The sequence below is a fragment of the Xiphophorus hellerii genome, chromosome 4 (assembly GCF_003331165.1).
Source record: "Xiphophorus hellerii strain 12219 chromosome 4, Xiphophorus_hellerii-4.1, whole genome shotgun sequence".
NCBI classification, from domain to species: domain Eukaryota; kingdom Metazoa; phylum Chordata; class Actinopteri; order Cyprinodontiformes; family Poeciliidae; genus Xiphophorus; species Xiphophorus hellerii.
This window is the reverse complement of record NC_045675.1, coordinates 6,804,384-6,817,103: the sequence shown is the minus strand read 5'-3', so window position 1 is coordinate 6,817,103 and position 12,720 is coordinate 6,804,384. Positions and strand designations below refer to the sequence as shown.

The window sequence follows — 12,720 nt, the reverse complement described above, 5'->3', positions numbered from 1 at the left end:
CAACAATCTTTGGAGATTTTTGAGTTGTTGAGTGATTTCCCAGTGAGTACCGGCATAAATACACTGACATATTGAATGCAGTCCCTTGGAACTAAAATAAGACATCATAGAGGTTTAAATAACATTGTACAAATATATCTTACTGGCATGCAGGACAGTTCAGTGTTACTTCAACCAAGAGAGAGTCAAAGTGCGTACCGGCTGGACATCAATTACTGCGTGCAACAAAGGATGAACTTTGACAATAACATCCCCCATCTTGGCACAGAGAGTGTTGAAGAGATGCTGTTCTGATAAGTGTTTCAATACTGAACCATGAGGAGATAAAGAGGCAAGTGGAGAGAGCGGGGGTGGAGGGCGCATGTTTTCTTTCACAGCCCAGAGCAGCATCCAGAGAGCAGCCTTGGCAGCAATCCATGTGTCCCTTGGCGTGAGCACTGCAGTCACATTACATTTCCCCCTCTCCACTGGATCGCCGTGTGCCCAGCCGACGCTCCCATCCAGGACATGTCGAGTTCACTTTAGACATTAGGCTCGCTGGCTCAAGCTAATCCAACAGCTAACAAAGTGTAACAGACTGGGGAGTCCATAATTGTGTAAATAATTCAGGTTGTCTTTGAATGAATGAACTGAATGGTGCGTGAGTATGTCAAGATGTTGATGAGAAGATGTACATGCATATTTGCTGTACTATAAACTAGGGTTGACAAAAGACAAAAGATAAACCTCTGAGAAGACTGGAGGGCTTTCTGTTTCACATCCAAATGCTCACACAATTACAAAGCGGTGCAATCAATGCAAAGCAGAGCCTCATATCTGTGTCAAGAAAATAAGTTGAAATTAAAAAATGAGGAAATGTTTTTACTTCCTGCTTGCTAACACTGGGAGTCACAGTGAGAGCAACATGAGCCTCACACACTGTGTTTATCCTGCACCAATTAATTTCATGAATGACTAACTTGTGTTTGGTAACACACTCCCAGTGGCGCCAGGCTTCCCTCACTACCCCCCCACCGTTACACCCCCAGAGAAATGGCACTGCAAGGGAAGAAAAGTACAGGATCACAACTCAAAAGTGTTGTGTTTGCATTGCAAAACTGTGTAATGATTGAAGTGAGTGAGTGCATTTTTCCCTGTGGTGGGTAGCAAACACTCATTTTTACGTGAGAACAGAAATTGTAGCTGCAGATGCATTTGATGTTAGAATGCATTGTGCTGTGTGTATTGTACTTTGAAATATTATTCATATCCCTTGAATCTTTTCATATTTCCTCATATCAGGTATTCTGGCCAGAGATGATGGGGGAATGGATCGAGCACAATTCAGAACAATCCAATGAGAAAAACTGTTAGAAGCTGCAAATACTTCAGACTCGACCTTAGGTTCATCTCAGGCAGGATGACAGAAAGGAGAGCTGCAGTGGCCTGGTGAAAGTTCAGACCTAAATTCAATTCTAAATTTGTATCAAGACTTGAAAACCCAATAAAATAAATCTGACTGAAACTGAGGTATTCAGTAAGGAAGAATGGTGGAAATTTTCCATATACGAGGTTGTGACATGTACATGCAAATATGCATCGATATTTATTTGTGTAGATAAATAAATGAACGCAATGTATTATTCTCCTTCCAATTCATATGTGCCAAAAACATATAAAGCCAAAGATTGAGTATTTATAAGTTGGCCTTATATGTTTTTGCTTGTCAAGTGACAGAATGTGCAAATGTTTAATGGGTATGAATACTTTGCAAGGCCCTGCATCATATTAATGGTGTCACACACATTGTACAAAGAGACAAGCCTGTAAAATGGATTATATTTTCTCTCAATGCAGAGATTTTGTCTCTCACGAGTTTTTTTTAATTTTTTTAAAAAAAGACAGTTTTGGGCATCAGATAAAATGTCCCTTCAGAAAGAGAGAGCTGTGACTATGTTGTCTTAAGCACTGATTGGCTTTGGCATATGCAGAGAAAGATTGCCTGCCATCTTTTCATTATTTCTGTGGAACCCCTGCGGAGAGAGGGCATGGAGATGGACTCAAGCACGCAGAGCGTAATTAAACTTCCACTGCCGGGTCATGTGCTGTTAAATGCTTTTGCCACAACTTCTAATTACTTAACAGGGTGGTCTAAATGATGTGCTGTCACTGGGCAATTAATTGGCATTTGGTAAGGGCAGTATGGCCGCATTGTCTCCTACATGTGTCACCATCTCAATGGGACTATGAGAGGGCTTTGCATTATTTGACCCTGATTAAGAACATAGTGCAAGTTAAGTGCATAACAACTCTGGGTTATTTCACTCTCATTGAGTATTTACAAGTATATAATTTCACAGCTTCCTGAGCTTTTTGACATTTGAATGCATATGCCAGGCTGCAGTATAGCAGGAACAGTTTGGGGAAATTTAAATGGGTCCAACATTTATGAGATAAGTATTAAGGGAAGACTTCTACATAAACCATGAAGCTGAACTTTCAGTGAGGTGCCCAGCAGCACACAACACCATTCCAAGCTAAGATAGACCTTTTTACAAAAGCACCTGCTTCATGAATTTCCATTCAAATGCAGGAAAACTACTTAATGTGTCACAGGACAGTTCTAAATAATAAAATGTTACATATTTAAAAAAAGAACCAAGAAAAATATTTTTTTAAGCAAATGTAATCTATGGCAATCATTTATTCTGTCTGATTAAAATGGTGCAGAGATGCATTTCTTTTCAGCATGCATGTTTCAGAAAAAATGAAGCCAGCATCCATGCGTATGTGGATGTAGCAATAATGCTCTTCTCTGGTGTACAACTGAAAATAAACCTCTATTTCCTTTCTTCTTTCAGACTAGCTGAGACTTGTTGGAGAGAGTCAAGTGTGAATGCTGGCTGTGTAATATAAGAAAAGCTCCTCTGAATGCCCTAAAGCTTCAAACAAAGAAAGAGCGTGGCTGGAAGTGACCTTTGTGTTTGGGTGCAGGGAGGGAGAACCTCAGCTTACCCCCGAAGTAGGAGCCGTCTGAAAGCTTGGTCTCTTTGTTGCCTTTGGTCAGGACGCTCACCACCCCGTGTTGAATGAAGTACATTTTCTTCCCAATAGTTCCCTCTCTGATGATGTAATCGCCAGGCTGGAATACCTCAAACCTCAACTTGGTGAGCATGGACGTGACAAAGTTGGGGTCGGCGTTAGCAAACAGAGGCATCGAAGCTACCAGCTTTCGACAGTTGAAGTTGATGATTTCCTATTGGGAGGGATAGAGGTAAATTGAAAGCAAATGCAAAAACAGCAGAATAGTGAAGATGCTATGTCACATCAAAAACTTCTGGCAGGATGAACATGAGTACATTAAATGACAGCTGTGTGTATGCTGTGCCTTTTATGCTCCTTTTAAATTTTCCCCATTGTCTCATGTAACCTCAGTCTTCAGTATATGGGGATTTCACAAGACAGACTAACACAGTGTAATTGTGAAGTGGAAGAAAAAGGATACCTGTTTCCAAACTGGAAATGGAAATGAAAAATGTCTATGAACAATGTTCAATCATTGCCAAAGATTCTCAGTTGGGTTTATTTTTGTCCTTTGACCTTGTTATTCTCATTGCTATGCTTTCATCTGTTTATGATTGCTGGGGTAATGTTTGGGATAAAGTTAAGTCTTAAATCTTGCAGCCTCAAACATTTTTCCTAGGGCTGCCCATTCATCTTCCTCTCTCCACACTATGCCTTCTTGAAAAATGCACCTTCATTTATACTATGTCCTTTCCTTTTTCAGATGAAAAATTTAATGCTCCTTGAAATGCTTTGTAACCTACCCTGCTTTAAAGTAATCCACAACTTTATGCATGGGGTCTCTGGTGATCTGACTGTTCTCCCTAAAGCTGTTTGATTAGTGTTGTTCTCTGAATAACATCACTAATCATGGAATACTTCTAGTAACCTTTGAAGGTGTCAGAGTAAAGGAAACTGAACATAAATGCATGCCACACTTCTCAGACTTTCAGTTGTACAAAAATTTCTTCCATATTTTTCTTCCACTTCATGTATCGTTTGGTCCTGGTTCTATCACATTCAGAGTAAAAATATTAGTGGCGCTAATGTAGCAAAATGTGAAAAGGTACGGAAGACTTTTGCAAGGGACTTTAAGTGAATTATTGTGTATTCAGCTTTAAAAAATAGTTCATATTTTGCTTATGGAAGAAGTAAATGCTAAAACATCTGAGCTTAGTGGTGAGGATTGTCAGACTTGAGACGAGTTTTTGACTGTACCAAAGTTTCACACGCAACAAACCAAAACAGAAACATCCGCCTCACCTCTCGGAGCGGCTCGTTGAGCTCCCCCAGGATGCTCTCCTCATCGAACATCTTGCCCTGGTAGCGGTGCTCATAGTAGTCATGGATTCTCTGCCTCATATCTGCAGGAAGCTTGTGGAAGGACATGTACTGCTCGACCTGTTTGTACTGCAGGGACACAGAGAGACACATGGCAACAAGACGACCCAAGCAAGCAAATGTACCATCACAAAGTTCATCACAAAGTTTCCCCTGAGGTTAGAAAATACATGAAGAAGAGTACATGAGCACTTTTCTAGAATATGATGAGGTCTCTTAGAGCTTTTCTCTTTTTTTTTTCTAAAGAGGCCAACTCTGATTCTTTAAAGAAAAAGATCAACTGAGAAGCATGAAAGAGGGTTATAATGTGCAATGACGTCAAAGCTACTTCAAAACACGAACAAGCACCATCTATAAATGTACCCTGATTCTTATCAAGGATTTTTCTCATAGTGAAGACTATGTTTTCTAGTTCCTGTGTTGTAAAATGAAAACAACAAAGTGAAATGTGTCAGAGTTTTTCTTTTTGTATTATTGACTTTTAAGCATTTGAAGCTGTGATACAGATCAAAGCAAACAGACCATCTAGGGAATAATAAGAGGTAAAGTTCTTGACCCGCAGAGAAAGAAAACAAGGGTAGAAAAAAAGACATTAACCATTCATGGTGTCATGTTGAAGGTGCTCTTTGATCATTTACAAATCTTAACACTGGATGCTCCATTTGACCTCAGAAGTCTACTTTTGTGTTGTCTGACACTGTTTTCCCAGTCACCACTGATGTTGGAGGAAATCATCAAAAGGACAGGCTTGTGCAGATATAGCACAGTAAAATAGGACAGCTGCCTCATGCAAGTCAGCTTGTTTTTGTGAAAACAGGAATATTTTCTCTCTGGAAACCATTAGAAATACAAGACCAAATCAAGAATATAGGAATTCTAAGGGTCAACATGGGTAATGTCTTCTACCCTTACACTGACCTTCTGACAAGCGAATGGTTTTGGCAGGGATTTTTTTTTTCTACAGGAGCCTTTTTCCCATTGTGCAACACTTACATTCCCTTTGTTTCCCTCTCTGCCAAATTTAGATGGGATTTAATGAGTCTGTGTTTAACCAGAGCCTTTGAGTCCCTGACAGACAGAGAAAACAATCTGGAGTCACTCTGTGCATACTGATGATGCAGCTCCCTATACTGCCATCACTCAAACTGCTGCAAGCCCCCAAATGTACTGATGGAGCAAGAAATACAGCAGATGAGGCAGAATGATTACAGCCTTTATCTAACAATGACAAATATTACGAGTTACATTTCTAAAAGAAGCCAATCGATAATTTTTTATGATGACCTTGGGGGCAAGAAAAAGACAAAGTGTACCAAGTGTGTCTTTTTAGTACAAGTTGATTTAGTTCTGTCATGTGCTGACAGTTTGGGACTTTTCCTTTCTGTCCCTTAAGCGACAACAATTTATCATTTACTCACTGGATGATTAAATGCAGCCCTTCCAAAGAAATTATATTTTCCTTTTCTTCTTCCTGACATTGCTAACTCTAGATAACAAATACAGACATGACTCAGTGCAGCCGCTCTCTTGCTGATCAGTGTGGAGAACGGAGCTTCTCTGCATGTGATCATAACAGTCAGATGCACTAAGCTTGCGCACACATGTCTTTCCCTCAACATAAATGAGTATTTATGAGGGATGAATGTGCAATGAGAACGTGCACAGCTCATGCATCCTTTAGATGATGGAACAAGTTGAAGGGGAATCGGTACATAAATCTACAAAAACAGAATGCTTGCACACTTTAGTACATTCTTAAGCTATTTTAGTCAAGAAACCTACACATTTATGCATTTTGACACCAAGGCCATGATAACAGGTGTAATCCACAATTTTTAAATTGTCCAGTCCCAATTTAACTTGCATTCATCATGGCATAATGCCAGTCTGGATTATCTATTCATTCGTAGTTTCTTCGTCTCTTTCATATTTACAAAACACAAATGCATCAATTTATCCTGAGTTCTGGAGCAAAGTTTCTCTTGATTCTCCTAACAAGAAAGGATGAGAGTCAAGTAAAAAAAATTTCAAATCATTGCCATATTATTGTTATTAATAGTTAATTGTTAGTAATAATTAATAGTTATTGCCATTTTGACTGCTGTACTATATTTGGTACAAAGCTAAGCTTCTCCAAATCATTTCAAATATACTTATAACGTTTGAGCCACAGAGTAAATCTGACAGTGATTCAAAGAGTCTGACCAGATGGGGGTAGTGCTGTGATGGGCTGATAAAAGCCCCTTTGACAGGAAATTATCTTATTTCCATGAAGTAAGCATCATGCTTCTACCATGAAGAACCCTGCTGAAATATTTCACCCTTTTAAGATCTGCTTATGATAAATGTTTTGTGTGTACTTTAAAAACAGTAGTCAGAAGAGCTGCCTTGCAGCAAGAAGATCTCAAGTTGAAATCCTAAAATCTCTGTTCATTCAGTTTTCATGTTTTCAAGACCCATGCATGGGTTCTCTACAGATATCCTGCTGTTTTTCCTCTCACAGTCCAAAAAATATGCATGTTAGGTTAACCAGTCTCAATAAATTAGTCGTAGTTAGGAGTGAGTACATGTATCTGTGGTTTTTGTCGTATGTCTCAGTGTTGTCCTGGTATGAACTGGCACTTGTTGAATGTTTACCCCGCCTCATGCCCGATGACCACTAGAAATAGCCACCATCCCCCAATATGACTCCTCGTGGAGCAAAAAGCCACCTCTATACTTTGTGTTATGGTATATCAACCATTTCACAATACCTATTGTGATGAGTGGCTGTATAGAAACAACAACAAAAATCACATACTAATTATATTTGTATGTGTTAAAAACTTTCTTTGGCTGTTTTTGTGGATGTTATTTGTATGTCATGTTTGTAACCATTTTGTGTTGTGCTGCTGCCCATCAATGGCAGGTCTCCCTTTAAAAAATAATCTAATTTTAAGGAAGACTTGGCAATAATAGGCAGCAGCACAACCTTAATGGAGACTAACTGGTTAAATAAAAGTTAAATAAATTAATAGAAAATATATCACAATAACGTTCATGTAATTGTTGTTTGTGTCTAATCCTGCTTTTTCTTCCCAGTGTTGTGACCGGACCTTTTAGTCAGCTGTATTGCTAATATTCAAGCAAATGCTTTGTTTTAAGGCAATAAAACAAAGTGCTTGTATTTCCTCCCTTTGCAGGAACTGTCATCCCACATACGTTGCAGATTATATTTTTCTTCCTCCTCTATAAATGACTATTTAACCCTCCTGCGGTCTTAAGAGATGGGGGTCATTTAGACCCCTTGAGTTTTTTTACTTTGTGTGCGTCTAGGCAGGACCACAGTGACCCTGTTTGCGCTTTTACCCATCATTTCCCAACTGTCTGACCGTGACATCTGCTGCACTCCTCCTGAGTGTTGCAGTAGGACCACGGGAGGTTAAAACCGAGCCAGGTCCAGATTATTTATGTTTTTGCATCTGCCTTTTTAACAACCTTTTCCCTTCCACTCTCTGCCATGCTGCTTCCTGCTTGCTCTGTTTTCATGCCAGCTGATTACCTCATCGACAAGCATTACTGTGGTTAGCCGACAGACTACAAATCTCTATCGTAGGCAAAATGTCATTATATACAGTACAGAGCAAAAGTTTGGACACACCTTCTAATTCAGTGGGTTTTCTTTATTTTCATGACTATTTATAAGGCAAGAAATCCCACTTATTAACCTGACAGGGCACACCTATGAAGTGAAAACCATTTCAGGTGACTACCTCTTGAAGCTCATCAAGAAAATGCAGAGTGTGTGCAAAGCAGTAATCACAGCAAAAGGTTGCTACTTTGAAGAAACTAGAATATAAGGGGTATTTTCAGTTGTTTTACACTTTTTTGTTTAGTGCATATTTCCACATGTGTTATTCATAGTTTTGATGCCTTCAGTGTGAATCTACAATGTCAATAGTCATGAAAAGAAAGGAAACTCATTGAATTAAAAGGTGTGTCCAAACTTTTGGTCTGTACTGTATATATACTGTATATATACGTACATATACTGTATATATACACACATATATACATTCTACCATATATATCACGCATTCCTATGGCATACTAAGTTTTTTTTATTTTGTGTAGAACTGTGCAAAATACTTGCTTTTCCCAAGGTTCCAAAGAACTGTGTTCAGTGTCACTTAGTAACTTCCTTTAAAAGCATTTCTTCTCTGGGTACAAAGTGATACCCAGATATACCAAAAATATACCCCAGGACCTAGGCCAGAACCAACAGCTTGCCAGTATGAGAGACCTTTTGGCCAAAACAAAAGGTTTTGGTGAAGGCCAGAGCGCAGGAATCAAGATGTTTTCTGTCTATGACTGAAACAACAATCCAATATCGGATGACAGTAAGGAATTAATTTCTTCCTTAATTGGCCTTTCTTGTGCTGGATGTTGACCAGTCCAGACATGTTTACTTTCATCTTTATTTTCCCCCTTTCTCCTTTCAAAATTAGGAACAGAAAACCTTGTCCTTTACGCTCTTGGTAGGCATATCTCTAATCAAGATTAGAAAACAAAAAACACTCCTTGGAGGGGAAATAATTATTCCTATTCCTAACCATGCATAATATACTGTAAATAGTGTCTTCAACATTAAGTATGTTACTCTAGAAAAGTTAAACTGTTAAGACTATTGACTTTTAGTAATGAACAAATTGTGATGGCAGCATCTTTTGCCCGGAGCTCAAGAGAACTGTTACTCCATTTTCAACCATATCATAAAGCCTTTTATTTCCTTTGTATGATGTTTCTCCAAATGGCTGGTCTTAAGTCAGTTAGCCATTCATACAGTTCTTCTCTGCACCCCCAGCTCTTTTATTTTCCTTTCCCAATTCGCTTCCCTCTGAAGTAAATTTCCAAGCAGATGCAAATTCTTACCAAGCAAAACATGAATAATTCATTTCCCCAAAGACATGTCAGCCATTTAATTAGACTTTCTAAACATTTATTTTTTTCCTCCGTCTTCTTTTTCATCCACCTAAACTTTGAATCCCTGGACAAAGGATCTAGGTCCAACAAAACCCTTCCTTAAATCTCATCATAATCATCACCAAATCTGATGATGATTATCATAAAATAAATAAATAATAAAATGTGTGACTGAGAAGAAAAAAACTGGAAACCGACTTGGTCTTGTATTTAATGGACTGGTGAGTAATAACTCATAGCTTTGCTTTGCCAGTGTTGTTGTATTTGCAGGAGGCTAAGAATAATAAGGCGATTGATTGTTTCAGAAAATCCAATGGAAATAAACAGTCAACCTGTGATGTGCAAGTGTTTATTCATCACTGTATTATTTCTCAAATGCAGAGCTGCAACATGTTTATGTGCCGCAGATGTCAACTTCAGCACACTGTGTCTGTCTAGTACATAAGACTTTATAACTTTACAACATTTTAACAAGAAATGTAATGCAAATTATAATAAAATATTGCACCTTTTAAAAGTATTCATATTACTTAATCCTCTTTTGTCAATACAACCACAAACCTTGATTGTATTTCACTGAAACCTTTTGTTATAAGCAAATACAAAAGTGCATAGTTGTGAATTGGAAGGAAATAATACAAATTTTAATTAGTTTTACTAATAAAAATTTATAAAAAGCAATGTGCATATATACTTAGATGTCTTGTACTCTGATACTACAAAATAAAATCCATAGCCAACTGCTTTCATGTGTTCAATAAATATAGTCCACCTGTGTGTGATTTAATTTTATTAAACAAGTCAGAATTTTGACTGGGCCATCATATTTATGCACATTTTTAACTCTTATGTGCATAAAACTTAATGCTAATTAGATATAAATGTGTCACGTTTGTGTAATGAGAGAGAATATGAGCTAAAAAGATCAACATTCATATGTCAGAGTGTGTATAATTACTAGGTAGCTTCTATCATTCAGGCAAAATTGGGCAAAAATAGAAACTTATCTGACTATGACAAGTCAAAAATTATTTTTAAAAAAAGTATTTTACTGTTGATAGCACTCTAGCAGTTATATACTAGAGCTGTAATTGCATGAAGTTTCCAGCAGTACAATGCACACCAGTGCTCACAAAGTAAGAAAGGCTGGAGCCTTTCCAGCCACTGAAGAGGAGAGATAAGATCAAATGTCAATACAGGGCCAATAAACATCCAAGGGTTTTTATAGACTGATTTGTGAAGGACTATATAGATGGGCTTGTGGCAGGATCAGTAATGAGTGCAGTAGTAGTCCACTAACTCAGACTCTAGCAGGGAGCAACTGGGTTACTAGTATGGGTTAAAAAATATTAATAATGATTCAGTTGGAATAATAAACCAGTTTCTGGTTTAAGCTGGACTTAATGTAAACTGTCTGCTTTTAGAGGATATTTGCTTTAAAAAGTACTGTAAGAAAAGGAAATAATCTTTCAAAAAGATTAAGTTTTTTTATGCCTTATAATGTCCGTTTCAGGAATCAGAGTGCGGCACTGCATGGCCAGCCAGTGTAGGTCTTGCGTACAAAAGAATGACATTATCATTTTCCTCATTTGAAATAAACCCTATCAAAATTGTAGACTTTTCCTAAAGAGGAGACTTATATTGAAAGGAAACAATTCATGTCTCTGAACAGGGTCTGCGAATCTGCTGTTGTTCCGATGCCAAAAGTTGATCGTTAACAGATTAGGAAATAGACAGACTGAACGAAATGCCTATTCAATCATTCAATGCTCACCATCCAAACATGGAAAAAGTATGTCACAACTGGAAACCTACCAAGACTTGGTCATTCACCTATCCTGGCAGACCGGGTAAGAAGAGTATTTTTCAGAGAAGCAACCAGGAGGACCATATTGACTCAGAAAAGCTGCAGAGATCCGTAGCCCAAATAAGAAATTCTGTAGACACTGGTAACTGTCATCAATGTACTGGACCAATCTGAGTTATAAGTAATGTTTACATCTTACCACAGGCCATGTACATAAAAAGGTAATCTAATGGAAGGTGGTTTGGTCAGATGAGGCTGAACAAAAAATACTAAATTGTGCATCATTCCCATAATTAAACATTAAGGAGCCACCATCATACAATGACAAAGCTTTTTTTTTCAGCAGTGATGGTTAAGGTTGTGACAGTTAATAAAAAGCTAAAAGCAACAAAAAATAGTTTTATAAATTACTGACTCAGAGGGGTTGAATACATATATAAGTTTACAGAGCATTTTTCAATTTCATTTGTATGTTTCTACTTCAGAAGTATGAATAACTGTTTCACAATCACAAAGATTTCAAAATTTATTAAAGTTAGTGATTGTAAAAGGACAGAAATGCGAGAAATTAAGAGTGTGAAAACTTTTGCATGGTAAATAGCAACAAAGACCACCAAAACTCAACACCAAACTAAAGTCAGAAGATGAACATTTTGTTTGTGTCCAAGGTTCAAACTACTGGTAACTCAACCTAGAAAAGTTTTAGCTCTTTATAAACATGACATTAAATTATCTTCCCGTCAATAACTTTATTTCAGCACACTTCTATCAGGTAGGTGAACCATCCTTTACTCTGCAATAAAAGCTTGAAAACAATACTGTGGGAGGCTTCAGATTACTGTACTTCTATCAATCAGACCCTAAAGTACTGAAAAAGGCACTTATTGTTAAGCTAAACCACAGCTCAGCTCATCCACAATATCCTTGCACTGACTATATAGAGAAATCTTGACTTAACCTCTTCTAGGAACAGCCAAATCACTTCTGATCATAAAGCATTTGTGTTTCAGGTCTCAAACTGCCCCAAATCACTTTCTAGCACTACAAGGAAGTGTTTAATTAGTTTCGTAACTGGATTACATGTCTTTCCTTTAGTCCAACCACTGGAAGAAACACTACCATAAAGTAAGAAAATAGTTTCATATTAACAACTGTTTACTGCTTTCTCAGAGAGGCTTTACTGAGGGTATAAAAGATCCCTACGGCCTTTAAACCCCCAAATAATCCGCTTTGGGCTTCTTATTAACTTTCCCCCAAAGATTAATGTTTAATTACCAAGTGTTAATTAGAGATGTAGAGGGTGGGCTTGCAACATCCCATTGCCATTTACTTTGAAAACCATTTGGGATTGGCTTGCCACAACATGCCATCTCTTGGGCATCCTTGATTTAATCACCAATTGCCAACACCAAACATATCATCATTTACTTATATCCTGAGATGTCTTTACTGTACATGGCAACAAGGAACACAAGTCACTTATAACTCATCTCATCTCATCTCATCTCATCTACATCTCTATGTATGGTATTCATTACCACAGTGAAGAGTGTGAGAGAAAAATAAGC

At 37.8% G+C, this 12,720-nt stretch overlaps 1 protein-coding gene across 1 annotated transcript in view; it reads right to left on the bottom strand.

The window, feature by feature from the left end:
• Nucleotides 1–12,720, bottom strand: part of hcn4 (hyperpolarization activated cyclic nucleotide-gated potassium channel 4) — a 72,300-nt gene that overhangs the window by 13,107 nt on the left and 46,473 nt on the right. The window contains exons 5-6 of the mRNA XM_032561736.1: nucleotides 4,306–4,452; nucleotides 2,995–3,235 (exon numbers count right to left, since the gene is read on the bottom strand). Of these exons, the coding sequence (XP_032417627.1) occupies nucleotides 2,995–3,235; nucleotides 4,306–4,452 (388 nt within the window). The remainder of the gene's footprint in view (nucleotides 1–2,994; nucleotides 3,236–4,305; nucleotides 4,453–12,720) is intronic.